At 50.7% G+C, this 16,465-nt stretch overlaps 1 protein-coding gene across 2 annotated transcripts in view; it reads right to left on the bottom strand.

Moving 5' to 3' along the window:
- IQSEC2 (IQ motif and Sec7 domain ArfGEF 2) overlaps window positions 1–14,879 on the bottom strand; it is a 75,880-nt gene extending 61,001 nt beyond the window's left edge. For both annotated transcript variants that reach the window (XM_031445144.2, XM_064483134.1), the window contains exon 1: window positions 14,088–14,879. In XM_031445144.2, coding sequence (XP_031301004.2) covers window positions 14,088–14,794 — 707 coding nt within the window. In that variant the 5' untranslated portion in view covers window positions 14,795–14,879. The remainder of the gene's footprint in view (window positions 1–14,087) is intronic.
- Window positions 14,880–16,465: the final 1,586 nt, after the last annotated feature.

The raw sequence follows: 16,465 nt of genomic DNA, 5'->3' as shown, positions 1-16,465 counted from the left end.
TGTGCAAACACTGGCTACGGTGGGGTTGACTGGGTCTTCTGCACCCACTTCCTGTCCAGCTTTATTTTTCCCCATAGCACTTACTACTATTTGACATATGTTGTATCTTCTTATTTAATTTGTTTCTTCTCTGTCCTGGCCCCCTACGTTCACACATTAGAATGTTAGCTCCACAGGGCAGAGGTTTTGTCTGTTTTGTTCACTGTTTTCAAGTGCCTAGAACAGACATGCAGGGTAAAAAGGTACTCCTGCCCAAGAGAATAGCCAGAATATAGGCATGGAACCAAAAAGAAGTCCACTTTGCCAACGGTACCCTAGACAGTTCAGAATAACTGGAATGCAGGGTCAGGAAGGGAATAGAGTGGCTAGAAAGATGAGTGGGGCTGTGGCGTGATCCAAAGGAGCACACAAGAGCTTTCCTAGACCACAAGTGGTGTGAAAACCTACTCATGACAGCCAGGAAGTTGAAAAGCACTAGGGGAGAGGCAAAGATGCCTTCCAAGTTCAATTGCCACCTAAATCATGATGATGTGAAAGGCAAAAGTAAAGACCTTTTGAAAGATAATTCAGGTGGAGAGGAAGACTCCTTTCTAAGGGGCCGAGCTGAGCCAAGAATCAGATCTAGAAATGACAAATAGGTGGGTATAGCAGTCAGGTGGAGGAGGTAATGGTGACATGCAAGAAAATCTTATAAAGGTTAATTAAAGAGATGAACCACTAGATGAACCACAGGACAAATCAGAAACCTTGTTGGATAAAGTAACCATTGTCAGGAATGGATCCACATGACATCGAAGGTCAAGATGGTGGCGAGGATACAAAATGAAGGCCATGGTGGTTTCGGTTGTCAGTTATCTTTTTGCTGATGATTCCTTTTCCTATAGTCTTTTATTACCACTACTCCTTGAAAAGTTCTGGGATGATGATGACGACGATGATGATGACGATAAACATTGCTGCACACTTCAAAGGAAGTATTCATCTATCGTTTTCAAAATTTCTTTTTCAGAAAATAGGCAACCATCACTTCACATTTTTATTTTAAAGAGAAGAAAGGCAGGCAGAGACTACAACAAAGACTCCGGGCAAGAGTGTGTACTTCATCATATAATTGCGGGGGAGCCCCTGGCGGGGGGGCTTGGCCCAAGGAGTGACAACGTCAGATGCTGACTTCCTAACCTCCCGCTCCTTTCAGTCACAAAAGCGGGCTTTGTTTGGTCCTTAGCACTTTCACCTTCTAATATCCCAAAAGAATAATGTGGTTATTTATTAAGTACCTACAATGCTCCACGACCTGTTATCTTCCGAACAGCAGCGCAAGGCAGTTATTCTTCTCATTGTATAGATGGGAAAACAGAGGCTCCAAGTAGCAACGTGATTTACCTAGAGTCACACGGCTAATAAATGGTGGCGCTGAGATGTGAGGCTAGGGTTTTTCTGACTCCAAAATCAATGCTTTTAAGGGCTACAGCTGTGGCTTCCTTCTGTCATGCCAGAGCTAGATGGCACTTCGTCTTCCACAGCAGCCCGTGAGCTTGGTCTCTCTCCTTCACCTGGCTCCGATCTGCCCCCCTGCCCCCACCACACAGTGCGGCCCCAGGCCCCCCTCCCTGACCATGAGCATTCAGGGGGTGCTTCTGGAAGAGATGATCACTCAAGGATGGAAGGGGGAGCACCAAAAAGGGGTTAGGCAGAGGTACTGCAGCCCAAAGCACCTCAGCACTATGACAAAGAGAGAGAAAAGGAAAATGGAACCGGCTCTCCAGCCCTCCCTTCTTGCTTCCCTCTGCTGGAGGCAGAAGGATGGAGGTTCAGCCATGATGGGAAAGAGAGTGGGCGGAAGGGGGAGCAGTGAGAGCAGCCTGCTGTTGCAGAAGCTTCAGCTCAGCCTCAAAGCCCCCTCCTGTGCGCTGGGGCCCATCTCTGGCCCACCTGCTCCCACTGCCTAAACACAGGAGGCTGGGCGGTTCTCCAAGCGCCCACCCAATCCTGCCAAAGCCCAGCTCACAGCAGACCCAAACCCTCTCATGTCACAGAGAAGGCACCCTGAGAGGTGGAGGGGCTGGCCCCCACGGGGGATGGGGGGAGGTGCTGAGGGAGGCCATGGCAGGACGGGGGCGGGGGCAGGGTTCTGACCCCCACCTAGTTCCTCAGCTGAGGGTTCTCTTGACGGCAGAGGTTGAGGAAAAGGGGTGCTTGTGAGGCTGCCACACGAATGCTCACGACAGGGCTGGAGCCAGAGGCAACACGTGCCAAAATGAGGCCATACAGGGTAGGGTATTTGGGGGGTTTACAAGTAATTTCCATTCTCCATCTGGATTGAGACAGCAAAACAACCATTTTGAAAAGCAGATTTAGCCTGAGTTTGGACCTCACAAGCATAAATGTTTCTCACCCCTTCCCCCTCCATCCTACTCTCAGGACCCCACTTAAAACGAACGTGAAGGAATACAATTAGGTATGAAATCCCAACAGTGAAGTGGATGGGAGAGGGTGATATCAGTGAGTGAGAGATTTCAACAAATTTCTGGGAGCAAAAAAACAAAGAGAAGAGTGTTCACAGTTGAAGGAAAGCCAGCAACACCACTCAGGGGGTTGCAGCCGGAGAGGGAGCCGGGCGGGCCAGCACAGGCCTAGAGAGTCCAGACTTGGATATGGTAGGTATAAGGGAGGGCAGGAGTGATCAGGGGCTGAAAACAGGGTGGGGGGTTGGATAAACTGTAGATAAGTACATGATATCCTCCCCTGTGCCCCCTCCCACCGCCCAGATTTAAAACACAAGCTGCTGGCATTCACTCCTAGGGAAAATGTAAGAGGACTCCTAGCTAAAGGAATTAAACTCTCTGGGATCAATTAGGGCACATAATGGAATTTTGGTGCTCCCAGAATAAAGTGCTTTTCATTCTGGCATTTTCGGGCACCCTTTATAACAACCAGCTCCCTGGTGCCTCACCTAAAATAAAGCCAGAGAGTGGACAAGCCAGCCCAGATATATAGACATCTCACTCAGTCTTTCTATTAACTTATCCACATACCATAAAACTGAAGATACGACAGAAAAGGTAAGCAGCCTACAGGATCAATCCAGGAAGTTCAATCTCCAACTAACAGACATTCCAGAAAGAAAACAGAAAATGAAGGGGAGGAAACTACCAAAGAAATTATGTAAGAAAAGACAAGGTGCATCAGATTGAAAGGGCTCACTGAGTACCAGGTAGGCTGAGTGAAAAACAGACCTTGAGCTAAGTGATGGTTACATAGGTATGTTTGGCTTGTAAAAATTGACCAAGCCACTTGTTTGTGATATGAGCGTTTTTCTGTATGCATATTATATTTCAGTATGAAGGGGTGGGTTTTTTTTTTTGCAGTTGTTAAAAGGAAGATTTATTTGACAAGTTTCACTTAGTACAATACACCTAAAAGGAAATCACAATACAATGAAGATTTAAATCAAGGCCTCAGAATTTCATATAAACACCAAGATCAAAATCCTAAAGTACTGATGAAGTTTAAAAAAAAAAACCCTCTCCTAAAAAATCTTCAATAAACTGTCCCCCAAAGATGTGCTATGATTATCCTGTGGTTTCAAGGAACCCCACACAACAGTAAGTTTGAATAAATAAATAAATACAGATAGAAGGAAAGTTCTGGTCCAAATATGAAACAAAGTAAAAAGCAGCATGATTTTGAGCAACTCATAGACCATAAGAAAGGAAAACTCATTTGATCTTGATGCTAGGAAGATTTTCCTGGGAGTACAGAGGTTGGGACAGTGAACCTGTGGGAAGTGAGGGGTAATTATAGTACAGTATTTGGCCCTGCAATGAATAATATGACCTAGTTATAATCACATAAACAGTGTATTGGTGGTCAACTTTTAAAATCAATTTGTCCAGATAAAGCACTGAAGACCTAAATATTGTTACAGAACAGAATGCAAATGTAATCAACCTTGCTGGATACAAAAGAACAGAATACAGAAGAAAGTGGAAGATGGAAAGATGGAGGAGAAATGGAGGGAAGGATAGGACGCTAATAACTATGTCTTACAAACTGAGTGCTCAAGAGATACTGTGGAAAGCTGATGGAATAAGAAATTACAATATAAATAGTATTTAATAAAGTTACAAAGGTAATAGAGGAACCAAAATAGTAATATAACTATTAAAGTTTGGGAAGGGGAGAAAAAGAGTCAGGTGTTGTAAATAAGCTAAATTCTCACTTGTCATAGAAGGAGGAAGTCAGCTGATGATGTTTAAAGTTGATAAATGAAGAAATAACCATTGAAGCATATTTATTTAGAGAGATGAAGTTACCATCAGAAACCCTAAATGGAAAAAGTGGTCACCTCTGGGGGCTGGGAAGTGGGAGGGCAGGGAGACATTAGCTTTTTATATATATATATATATATCCTTCTGTAATATTTGCTTTTTTAAAATTATGTATATGTACTGCTTTGATTCAATTTTTAAAAATAAGTCTCTCCTCTTTCTTTGGATCTTAGTCTCCCACATAGTCCATACAAAACGGGGAGGATGATGACTCTAGGTGATGTGAGGTCTTGTTCCCCAATCCATGCTGATTTTTCAAGCAGGAGCAACTCCGGCTAGTAAAGGACCAACTTCCTCCTAACCAGCCCTTTGACTCCTTATCATAGAGTAACAGTCATCTGTTACAGATGCCTTCTCAGCTGCCCCAGCCTGCACCACCCTCTGGTCCTCTTCAAACCCCATCAGCAGCAGCCCAGCCTCGCTAGCCTTCCATTCATTCAACTATTTACCCCCATTAGTTATTTATACCTGCCTGAGTCACAAAGGATTTGAGGTGCCTTACTCCAATAACACAGATAAGGAAAGAATAAAAATTGAACTAGAAAATAAGAACTCAGAAAAAGAGATCAATGATGCTAGAGCTGTACTTCAAATTAACTGGTAGCTGAGGCAGAAAGCAAGATACAATGAGCCATGACAGCCTCATATGAGGAAGGAGGAAATATATCAGTTTTCAGAGGAAGAGAACCTTTGCTGGGCACTGAATTCTTCAAGTCACTGTCTATGGGAGATTTCATGAAGGAAAAGGAAATGACTGTTTTTGATTTGTTTTGGTTTTTGTTTTGTTAACCTTTAAGTTGGCTTATTGTAATCATATGTTATCCAGCTATGTGGATGAGTTATCTCCTATAAAATCTAAAGAATCCCAGGTAATATCATGATTATGAAATGAGGTATGAGAGCATATGCCTTGGTATGATCATGAATTATGCCATCAGTTTTCTTCCCCCGGAAATAACTGTTTATTGAGTACCTACAAGTTGTCAGGGAATGCCACGCAAATAAGCCTAGTCAATCCTGAGAGATGGGCATTGTCATCCCATTTTATGGATGAGGAAACTAAAGCTCAGAGAAGGGGAAATGACTGAGCTGAGGTCATCTAGGGGATTGGGGCAGAGCCTAGATTCAAACTTAACATCTGTCCATCTCCAAAGCTCATTCTTCACGTATCATACCACAGGGCCTCAAAACAAAGGCACTCAGGCTGGAGACACCCTGCCCAAGGCTATGGGGACACAGTGATGACAGACACAGGCCTGCCCTCTGCAATGAAAACAGAAAAAAGGCAATGACAGGCCTGGCTGTCAGGCCAGAAACTGCCACTGAGCTGCCTTAGTTACATTAAATGAGGACCTCTAGGGCAGAAAGAAGGCTGGGCCCAGGTGGAGAAAAGGAAACCATAAGCCCCAGCTCTGAATCTAGCCAATCAGATTTCTGAGGGGCTAAACCAAAGCAGAGGGTCTGTCTGCCACTGAAGCAAGAGAGCCTTTATTTGGGCGATGCCTCCTCTTTATCGCTTCCTCCCCAACAAATCACCCAGCCTCCTCGAGGTCTCGTTTTCTCATCTGTGGGACAAAGATAATGATCCCTGCAATCTTCACAGGATTTCAAGGCATAAAATAGCACATTTAAGGAATGATGCTATTAACACTGGCATTAATACTAGAGCAACCTGTCTAGTCACAGCGCTTCTGCTCACACGCTGAGTGGCCTTGTACAAGTCCTTTCTCTCTCTGGGCCTCAGTCTTCTCATCTATAAAATGAAGAGTTTGCACAGGATGATTTTTAAGGGTCTCTGTGGATGGAAGTTTCTTGACTTTTAAGCTGGTATTATTAAAACCCCATTGGTTGCTGTACACCAGAAATTGACACATTGTTCAGTAATAATTAAAAAAAAACCCTATTGGTCAGAAATGGCTACACTCTCCTCTGTCACAGCACTTGTCAGTATGTTGTCACTGTCTTTCTCCCCCAGTAGATCATGTCTACTCCCACCACCCAAGTTCAGGCCTTATCATCTCTCATCTAGACTGTCGCATTGGCCTCATCACTGGATGCCCTGTAGTCTGTCTTCCAAACTGCCCTCTAGCAGGCTCTCTCAAAAACATGGCTCTTGACACGTCACCCGATTCTCTACAATACACACCTCTTCCTTTGACTTAAACCTCTATGTTGGTTCTGAATTCCCAACAGAATAAAGCTCTTTATCCTGCTACTCGAGTGTCCTTGGGATCTGGGCTGGCCAAGTCTTCAGACTCTTCTCCAGACCCTCCCTGCCCACCCTGTTTGTGCTCTAGTTTGTACTGACCTGGTAGAAGTGTTCCCCTTCCCCCCTCCACATACCCTGCTGGCTCCATGCCTCTGTACACTTGCTCATGCTGTCTCCTCTGTCTTCACCTCCCTTTTGCTCCCAATTTCCACCAATCCACACGCCATCCTTTGTCACCTAGCTAACTCCTATGCATCCTCCAAGCCTCAGGCATCACCTCCTCCAGGAAGCCTTCCCTAACAATCTGGGTAGCCGTGCCTTCTTTGGCCACCCACGGCCCCCCATGCTCCCATTTAGCATAGCACACAGGACACCACATTACATTTGCCTTCTGCATCTGACTGTGAGCACCCTGAAGCCAGGAAGTGTTTAATATTAAGCACAGAATCCTTGCCTCATGCAGGTGCACAATATTCACTGTAGTGATCTCTCTGTCTCAGTATGTGGAGAACTCCCATATGGCCTCTCCCTCCTACCCTTCAATGGCACAGAATTTTGCAAAGTTATCAATAATAAAAATACCTATCCCTGAGTAAACATACATTCTCTGTTGAACACTTCATATATGTCATTTTTCCAATGTTCTATTTATTTTTATTGAAGTATAATTGATGTACAATATCATACAAGTTTTTGTCTTCTTATTTAGTTCTCATAAGATGAGTTATTTATGAATTGTCTAGAGTATCAGATGGACATTGTGTGAGATGCCTCCCAGTTGTATAATGAAATTTGGGGAAAGAAAGAAATTAGATACCTTTTAATCACAGATATAATGAGAATAATTCTAAAACGGTTCTGTAGAGGAAAATACTGGTTTTATTCAGGTGAATGCAGTATACTGCATCCTGGAATCCAGCAGGAATCACAAGGCCCTGATATGCAATCTTATTTTTCCAAGAATTTAAAAAGGTATAAAAATCCGTAGCTACAAAGAAACGCATTTGATATTAGTGAAGTGGTACACATCAGGTGACAACTATGATCAATTTCCTTCTAAAACATTAGAGGAATCAACCTGATCTGTCATGTAGCCCTGGCTTGTCATCTTTGTTTTGAAATGCGATGCGACGATCTTGGCTGGGTTGTTTTGTTTGCTACGCTCCACCTCTAGAGGGCAGGGCAGACTCACATATTATTTTCCATCCTTAATCCCTTAGCTTTCCACGCTTATCAGGACCTTGATGGGTGTGCTAGGCAGCCAGGAAACTTTCTGGTACATTTTTTTGGGACGGGGGAATGGCCAATAGGAACCGTACATATCAGAAAAAACAGTTCTGTCCCTCTTTACTACTTGAGACAAGTGAGGCTCTGAAAGTTAAGTGACTTGCCTAGGGTTACACCAAGTCCTCATTCAAGGCATCACGCTTTCTCCAAATGCGAAGGGCCCAGAGAGCTTCAGCACCTAAGTACTGGAGAACAGGCGTCCTTGTGTCAGTGCTTTCAACGTGGATGCTTGGAGAGAGACCCAACATCACAAGGAAGTGAGAATAACTAGCAAATGGTCTTGCCCTAAATGACTTACCTGATTCCGAGACACCGTGCCCAGCCCAGGATCAGAACCCAATCAAGATTTGACGGGTAAATAAGTAACTTCCCACTGGATGGCACAGATAGAACACAGGTTCAGAACAGAAGCTCTTGCATTGAGGGGGAAGACCATGGTATGACATGGCCCTGGCACAAGAGGGACAGGTTAACGAGGAGCAGCTTGAACTAAATGTCTCTAAAGTCTCGTCTGACTCTGCTACCCTGACATCCCTATAAACTGGGAGCCTTGTGAGTGGGAGGAACACAGACAGCAGAAGCCAAACAGCTCCAGGGAGCATGAGGAAAAAGCCATATAGAAGCCAAGAGAATTCTGGAGTTGGGTCATCTCTCACCACAGGCATCCTGGAAGGAAGAAGACCTTAGGCACCCCAGGCCCTTAGTGCACCAGGACTTAATCTGACTACTCGATATTTATTGAGCAGCTACTATGTGTTGTGCTGTGTGTTTCCAAGCTTCGAGCTCCTTCCTTCACTCATGCCCACGGCCCCTAGCACAGGGACTGACACCACATGCGCTTGATATATGCCCATGAACTCTCAATTCGAAGGAGCCCTCAAGCTACGAGAGAGGACATGAGATGTAAACGAACAAAGGTATAAAAAGGGCCAAAGTGCTCATTTCAAGGGTCAGGGATAGACCAGCACACAAACACAGGAGAGGTGACCACAGTGGAGCTCAGCCTGGGCACTGGATGGAGCAGCCCAGGAGAAGGGCACAGCATGAGCAAAGACCCAGAGGCTCTCAGGAGGCTGAGTGGGCTGACAACGGGGCACACAGGCTGATCTGGCAGGAACTCGGACTGTGTGAGGGAGACTGGATCAAGATGAGAGGAGAAAGGTGACATTCCAAGAGGCCCATGTGTGGCCAGCAGAATAGTCTGAGCCTTCTCTTGCAGGCCGAGACAGAGGGAAACCACTGGAGCCCCACAGAAAGCTTGGCCTGACTGTACCTCATCAGGGGACTGGAGGAACCAGAGCAGGAGGGCATCAATTAGGGGACTATGGTCAAAATCCAGGAGGTGATCAGGAGAGGGAGCCTGACTAAGCAGTGGTCCCAGGAGCTCTGCTGGGGGAAGCCTGGAGCCACACCCAGAGTATCTTTATCTTCTCACCCCACCTGCCTGCAATGGTGGACCATAGGCTCAGGAGCCAGATAGTTCTGGGACCCATGCAGCTATGTAACCACGGCCAGGTCACTGCACCTTTCTGATCCTTATTTCCTTGTCCGAAAAATGAGGATAATATGGACACCCACCTGGCAAGGACTCTTGTACAAATAAGAGGCAGTACTGGGTCGTGGGTGAGAAAGTTGCGGACAGACTCTGGAGCCTGGCCACCCGGGCTCCTTCCTGTTCCTTCTCAGTTAATGCTACTTATTCACTGAGTAACCTTGGGTAAGTTCTCCAACCTTTCTGGGCCTCAGCTTCCTCATCTGTAAAATGGACTTAATATCTGTATCACAGGATTCATGTGGAGAGTGAATGAATTAATCCATGGAAAGCACTTAGAACTGTGCTTGGCACGCAGTAAATGCAATAAAAAAAATGTTGGCGATTGTTACATAAAGCCACATAGGATGGTGCCTGGCACACAGAAGGCTGAGGCTCAGCACGTGCGTGGCCACTTTTTCACGCTCCAAGCCTTTCCAATTCTCCTAGCAAATTCAGAGGCCACAGAAGGCAGAGGCAGGACAGATGAAAGAGTAGCAGACAGCAATCCTGGGTGCAGTCTTCTGTCTACCTCCCTCTCCATCGGACACCAGGAGATATCCACTCCCTTTAAACCCCCATCCAGGTCCTCAACCAGTGGCCTGGTCCACCCTGAGAACCGCCCCCCCCACCTCACTGGCTCAGGCCTGGCCCCCTGGGGCTCTGGCCAGGGGAGGAGGTGGGGGGCTCTCAAGCGCAGAGAGAGAGCGTGATATTGGCTCAGACTGGTGGCCCCTCCTGCTCTGTGCACACAGCCAAGAAATGTTTGTGGATGACAACAGCCCCATTCTCGCCCCAGATCTAGACAGAGAAGCAAGAATCCTCTAATTCTCATTCAATTCGATCATTGCCTCCCACACGAGTATAATGCTCCCGACACAGTTGGGGGGAACAGAAATGGTATTCCCTCCTGGGAAGAAGGAGAACCCTCCCCGCTGCCACCCCAGAAAAGTGCCCAAGACCCCAAAGGAGACAGACTTCCCCAGCGCCCCTACCTGGGCTCCCTCCCCCTCCCCCCTTCCTCCCAGCGCCCTCAGTCGCTGCGGAGCCCACTAACAACCCCACTGCACACCACACCGCACATCAGAGGAGCTAGCCCAGCAGCCCTGCTGGAGACCACGCATTGCTCTGTTTGTTGAGAACACCCAGCTGGCCCCTCTGGTTGCTGTCCCCCAGAGTCAGCCAGCTTGCTGGGTGGGCGGGGGGGGGGCAGTGGGGGCAGAGGATGGAGAGTTACCACCAAACCAGCTTCAGCCCACCACCGCCTACGGCAGAGCCGGAGCTGGGCCCAGGCAGAAAGCGTGGGAAATGCAGCTCTCTTCAGCGTGGAGCGACTCAGCAGTGGCCCCCAGCATGCCTGTAAATCATTCCAGGCGCCAGAACTGCAAGGGGGGCCAGGCCAAGATCAACAACGAAAAACTGAGCTCTTCTCTAATCATCTGGAGGGAGCGGGTTGGGGAGGGGGGCGACAATTCCAGGGAAAAAGACCTGAGCACTGCTGGAGACCAGCCGCTGCTAACAAACAAGCAAGCAAGCAAAGACCTCACATACAGAGGCCCAGCGGCCAGAAGGAGGTCGGCCCATTGCGCTCTATGCTGCACTAGAAAGACCACACCCAGAGCACAGCAGAAGGCATACTGGCATCCGGGAACCTGTCCAGAAGAGACAGTAAGGGAGGATGTGGGAATCCTGGGGGGATGACAGGGCTGGGGGTGGACATGACAGCTGCTATCAACTGCGGTAGAGGGAAAGTTCACAGGCTTGGGAGTCTGTCTCACGGGTAGCGTGACCTCTGGTGTGTTGCCTCACTCCTCCGAGCCCTCGGTTTCTTTGGCTGTAAAATGGGGATTGTGGTGACGCACAGGGTAGCCAGGAGGACTGAATCAGTCCTTGGGCAGAGGGGCCCCTCAACAAGCAGCAGCTGGGCCCCAGCCCCTCTCTCCCCTCTTCCTCCAGCAGAGGGAGCCTGGGGACCAGGAGCGCCCAGCCTCTACCAGCTCTTCCTATCCTCCCCCAATAATGCTGCAGCCTCTGCTGCTCAACTCCCACCCTGCCTGCCCTGGCTTCCAGAGGCAGCCTCCTCACCCACTCCTTACAGCCCAGAACAGGCCTGGCAGGGGAGTCTCTTGCAGCAGCTGTGGTGACAACAATGGTTATTGCATCAACAGGCCCTCCTGATGCCTGGCCGAGAGAGAGGGAGAGGAGAGTGGAAAGGAGGGAGACAAGGCCTTCTGCCCTCCCCACCGTCAGCTCCCCCTCTCATCACTCCCTCCCTCCTAAGCCCTCTTCTCCTGCTCAAATCCTCTAGATATCAAAGGTGATCCTGGCCTCTCCCAGTTTGTGACCTGGCCAGGTCCTGAGGCTGAGAGACTCCCTAGGGGCTGGAAAGCTTGAGTGGAGAAATAACAGGCCTGGAGGACAGGTGGACTTGGGTCCTAGTCCCAGCTCCATTACGAACTGGCAGGGTAACCTTGAGCAAGGTCCCTTCCTTTTTTTTGGAGCCTCAGTTTCCCCATCTCTAAAATGGAGTTGCTGGTGCTCACTGCACAGGGCCTGATGTGAGGACCAAAAGAAGTAATAATGGATGTGCAAATATTTAATATATGGCCAGGAGAAACTCCAAGGACTATCTAAATCCCCTTATAAATCCAGTAGGAACTGGGAAGCAAGAAAATCCAATAAACAGCCTGGAGGTTGTACAAAAAGCAGGAAGGATTGAGAGGCAGGCCTGCCTGGATGGCAGAAGCACAGAGCTCAAGAGCAAACAGGCTTCTAGGCAGCCAAGAGATTCAGATCCACGTCTGCAGGATGGAGAATCTGAGGGGAATGAAATCCTGAACTCAGGGGAGACCTGGGCCATTTCATTAGGCTTTATGCTAATTCAGGAACTATCATGCTTTCTCCAGCCCTCCCTAACCCCCTTGAGGCAGCTCACTGCATCCATCACCAGACAGCCAGGTTGGAAATTTCTTCCTAATTTATCCCAAATTTTCCCCATTGCTCCTGGTTCTGCTCCCTGGAGCCACATATAATGAGGCTGCTTCCTCTGTCACTGGCTTGACCACTGTAGAAAAGTCTTTGGCAGCCAGGTTCCAGGACCACCATGCCCATCCCAGTCTCCCTCTGCCCCCCACCCAACCCTGGCCCTCTCCTGAGAGGGCCTTTCTTGGGTGATCTGGACCCTCCCTCCAGCGGGGGACCCCAAGCTGCACAGTCAGTCCTCCAGGAATGTGCTCCCAGCAGCCCCACCTGGGCAGAAGAGCCCAGCTCCCTCTGGGGCAGCCCACACCAAACCTCAGCTGAGGGTGCACTGCAGTGGAGCCCAGCCGAGACCTTGAGCTGCAGCTGCTGCTCCTGGGGCCCAGCCATCTCAACCCAGCACCCCAGCCTGCTGCCTCACCACGGGGGAGTTGCAGAGAGCTGGCTCCCGGCAGATTTCCTGAGGCAGAAGGCTTCCCCACCCCCAGCCCAGCCTCCAAGAGACACTCCACTGGTTGTGGCACATGGTAGGACCAGCTGAGCAGTGAGAGGAGGGGGAAAGCTGTCCATTCGCTAGAGGACTTCAGACTTGCTCTGTAGTGTAGCTGGATCAATCACAGAACCATCAAATCTAAGCTGGAGGGGCCTTCCAAGAGCAGTCAAGGCAGACCTTGCCTTTTAAAAAGATACGGGGAAACTGATGGTCTGAGAGAGGAAGGGATTCAGTCAAGGTCACAAAGCCAATCTGCAGTAGAGCTGGAAGGGGAACCTGGGTTTCCTAACTCCCACTTCAGTATTCTTTCCAATACAGCAGAAAAGAAATCCAGGAGCCTTTAGGGCAGCCCTGTGAGCCTGCGTGCCCTTGACTCTTTCAGCCTGACATTTATCCTGACCAGCTCACCATGGTATCTGCACAGAAAAAGTGGACCCAGCCCATGCCCCACCAACCCAAGCTAGATTGCCAAGCTGTCCCAAATAGGCAGACACACAGACCCCAGCACAGAAACTGGCACTGATCCAACAAGAGGGAAGATCTGTAGACTTCCCTTCCTGGTACGCTCTTTAATTGGGTGGTGTTTTTCTGGAGGGTGGAGAGGGGGTGGTCTTTGAGGAACTAGCCAAGGGCCAGGCCTCCATCTTTGCTCCCCTGGCCAGGATGTACTGCAGTTCCCCTCAGAGGGATGTCTCAGCCTCCAGCAGCCATTCTGGTTCCCACCTGCCTCTCTGGGAAAGGATGGAACTGAGGCCGCCAGAGGAGATAAGATCAGGCCTGCACTCAGGACCTGCAGAGGAGACCGGTGGCGGCGGGGGGGGGGGGGGTAGGAAGGAGGGGGGCTTTCTTTCCCTTGGGGCTCTAAGCTGACACCACCGCAGACAATAAAAATCCCAACCAACACATCCAAAATAAATAAATAAATAAATGAGAAGTCATCCTCTGGCAAAGATACAGCGAGGGGGTAAAGAGTGGAGGGGGTGATGACTGCTCCAGGCCCTCACTGGCTACGGTTTTGAGAAAGAAGAGACGCCTGCACGCCTGCACGCCTGCACGCCTGCACTCCTCCGGCCAACCCACTCTGGGGTAGCTAGAGAAGGGGTGTCGGCTGCATGAGGGGGACTCGGCTTCTCCTGACAGGTTGGGATGGGAGAGGAGGACGTGGAATCAGGCACCGGCTTCTTACTTTACCAGCCATACAAGTTGGAGAAGGAACTAGCAGGGAAGAGCCGGGAGAGACAAACACGCGTTTCTTACTTTCTCTGCAGGGTTGTGGCCGGACTGGTGCTGGTACTGGTGCTGTGGCCGCCGCCGGCCCCGGGGCTGGAGCTCCTGGATGCGCCACGGCTCAGCTGGCCCCGCTCCCGCGGTGGCCGGGGCCCCACGCCCACCGCCGCTGAATAGCCGGCTTCCTTCTCGCGGCCCGGGTGCGCTGGCCCGGCCTCCCGCCCGCCACGTTCACGACCCAGGGCCGGGTTCTCGTGGTGCAGGTGGCACTGGGCCACGTCGCGCTCGCGGGCAGAGTAACCGGCAGTGTCCTGGAGTGGGTAGGAGGCGTCCCGCTCCTTGTCCCGATACACAGCCTCCCGGTTCTGGTAGGCGCCGTCCCGGTTCCCGTAGCCCACGTCCCGGGCCGCCTGGTGGAACTGGCTCTCCCGCAGCTCACGGTGGTGGAACTGGGTCTCGCGCAGGTTCTGGTACTGGCTCTCGCGGCTCGGGCTATCCCGCGCGCCGTGGGGGTCCCGGTGCAGCTCCCCGCGGTGCAGCTGGCTCTCCTCCCTTAGGTCGCGGTTCTCCTGGGTGAGCTGGTCCAGCTGGCCCTCCAGCTCTTCGATGCGCCGCCGCTGGGTCTCCAGCAGCTGCTGCTGGCTCTCGATGATGTTGTTCAGCTCCAGCAGGTACTCCACCGCTCTGTTGGGGCTCTCGGATCCCGGGCCGCCCGGGGGACCCGACCCCGCCTCCATCCTGGCGGCCCAGGGGCAGGGGAAGGGGCAAGAGAGCCCGGTCCCCGCTCGCTCACGGCGCCACCCTCCCCCGGGCCCAGCCGGGGGAGGGGGCCGGCGGGACGCGAGGGCGCGCACCGGGCTCGAGGGCCCGGGGGCCCGGGGGGGCCCGGGAGACAGCGCTGGGGCCGGCGGTACGGGGAGCAGGAGCTGAGGCTGCCGCCGCCGCCGCCGCCGCCACCGCCACGGCTCCCGAGGACGCGGCCCACGGCGCTCCGCCCGCTGCGGAGTCACTGCGCAGCGCGGCCGCGCGGGACCGCCCCGGCCGCCGGCCCGCCCCCCGCCCCTGCCCCCACCCCGCGCGCCCGGCCCGCCCCCGCGCGTCCCACCTGCCGCCGCCGCCAGCTCCCGAAGCCGGACCCGCCCCAAGGCACCGCGGCCAGGCCAGGGCCAGCACCGTCGCAGGCTGCCGGAGATCTCTCCGTTCTACCGGTCCCGGGGTCCTCACTTAACGCAGCCTAATGAAGCCCTCCATCCCAGTCCATTCCAATGTCCCTTGGGTCTACCAGGCCCAAGATCCTCATCTAAGACATCCCAGGAACACTCCCCCAATCCCAGGCAGCCCCCCAGGTCCAGTCATCCCACGAACTCCCCATCCCCTGAGTCTGCCAATCCCAAGTGTCAGATTCCCCATCCCATTCAACCCCTGGACGTCCTATCTCAGCCCCCTGTCCCTCCAGCCTAGCCAGTCTGCAGCTCCCCCGTCCCAGGCAGCCCCTGGAACCTCACCCCCAACTTCACTGGCATCCCCTACTCCAGCTGGTCCCCAAACTCTCCATCCAAGCCTGTGTCCCATAGCCCCTATGCCAGCCAACCCCAGGATCCTCCAGGTTAGCCAGATCCTTGGGTCCTCCAGCCAAGGCAGTCCCAGGATCTCCCATCCTAACAAGCCCTATGACTCCTCATCGCAGCCAGCCTTAGGATCAAAGTTCCTTTCATTCTTTCAGTCCTCATCTTCCACTCTCCTTTGCAAATGCTCACCTCCATTTACTCCATCACCTCCATCCAATGAGACTGTACCCATTCTTCAAGACTTAAATGCCACCTCACTGAAGCTGCCCTGACTTCCCCAGCCAGAAGTGCTCACTTCCTCTACACTTCTCTTGTGACACTTGTGGGACAAGTGGAACTCTCCTTTATAGTGCATTCGTTTTTGTTATTGTTTCATGTCCTCAGCCAGACCAAGCTCCTTAAAGCCAGGAACACGTCTTTCTGAGCAGATTGGGGTAGAGGAGAATGCATGAGGTTAACAGTCAGACAGAACTGGATTTCAATTCTCTCTTCTCTCTGAACTTCCATTTCCCTATTAATAACATCTACCTCACAGGAGTGGTCTTGGGGAAAAGCATGCAAAAACATTGGCACAGGAAAGACAACCTAAAGAATTGAAGAAAATATCTGCAAATGATACATCTGATAAGGGCTTTGTATCCAGACTATGTAAAGAACTCTTACAACTTTGCAACAAAAAGATAACTCATTTTTTTAATAGGCAAAGGATTTGAATGGATATTTCCCCAAAGATGTACCGGTAATGCACATGAAAAGATGCTCAGCATCACTATTCATCAGGGAAATGCAGATCAAAACCACAATGAGCTTTCTGTCATAACTTAAAGGGAAACTTTCACA

Source organism: Camelus dromedarius, chromosome X (assembly GCF_036321535.1).
Source record: "Camelus dromedarius isolate mCamDro1 chromosome X, mCamDro1.pat, whole genome shotgun sequence".
NCBI classification, from domain to species: domain Eukaryota; kingdom Metazoa; phylum Chordata; class Mammalia; order Artiodactyla; family Camelidae; genus Camelus; species Camelus dromedarius.
Note: the sequence above shows the minus strand (reverse complement) of the source record. Positions and strands in the feature narration are given on the sequence as shown.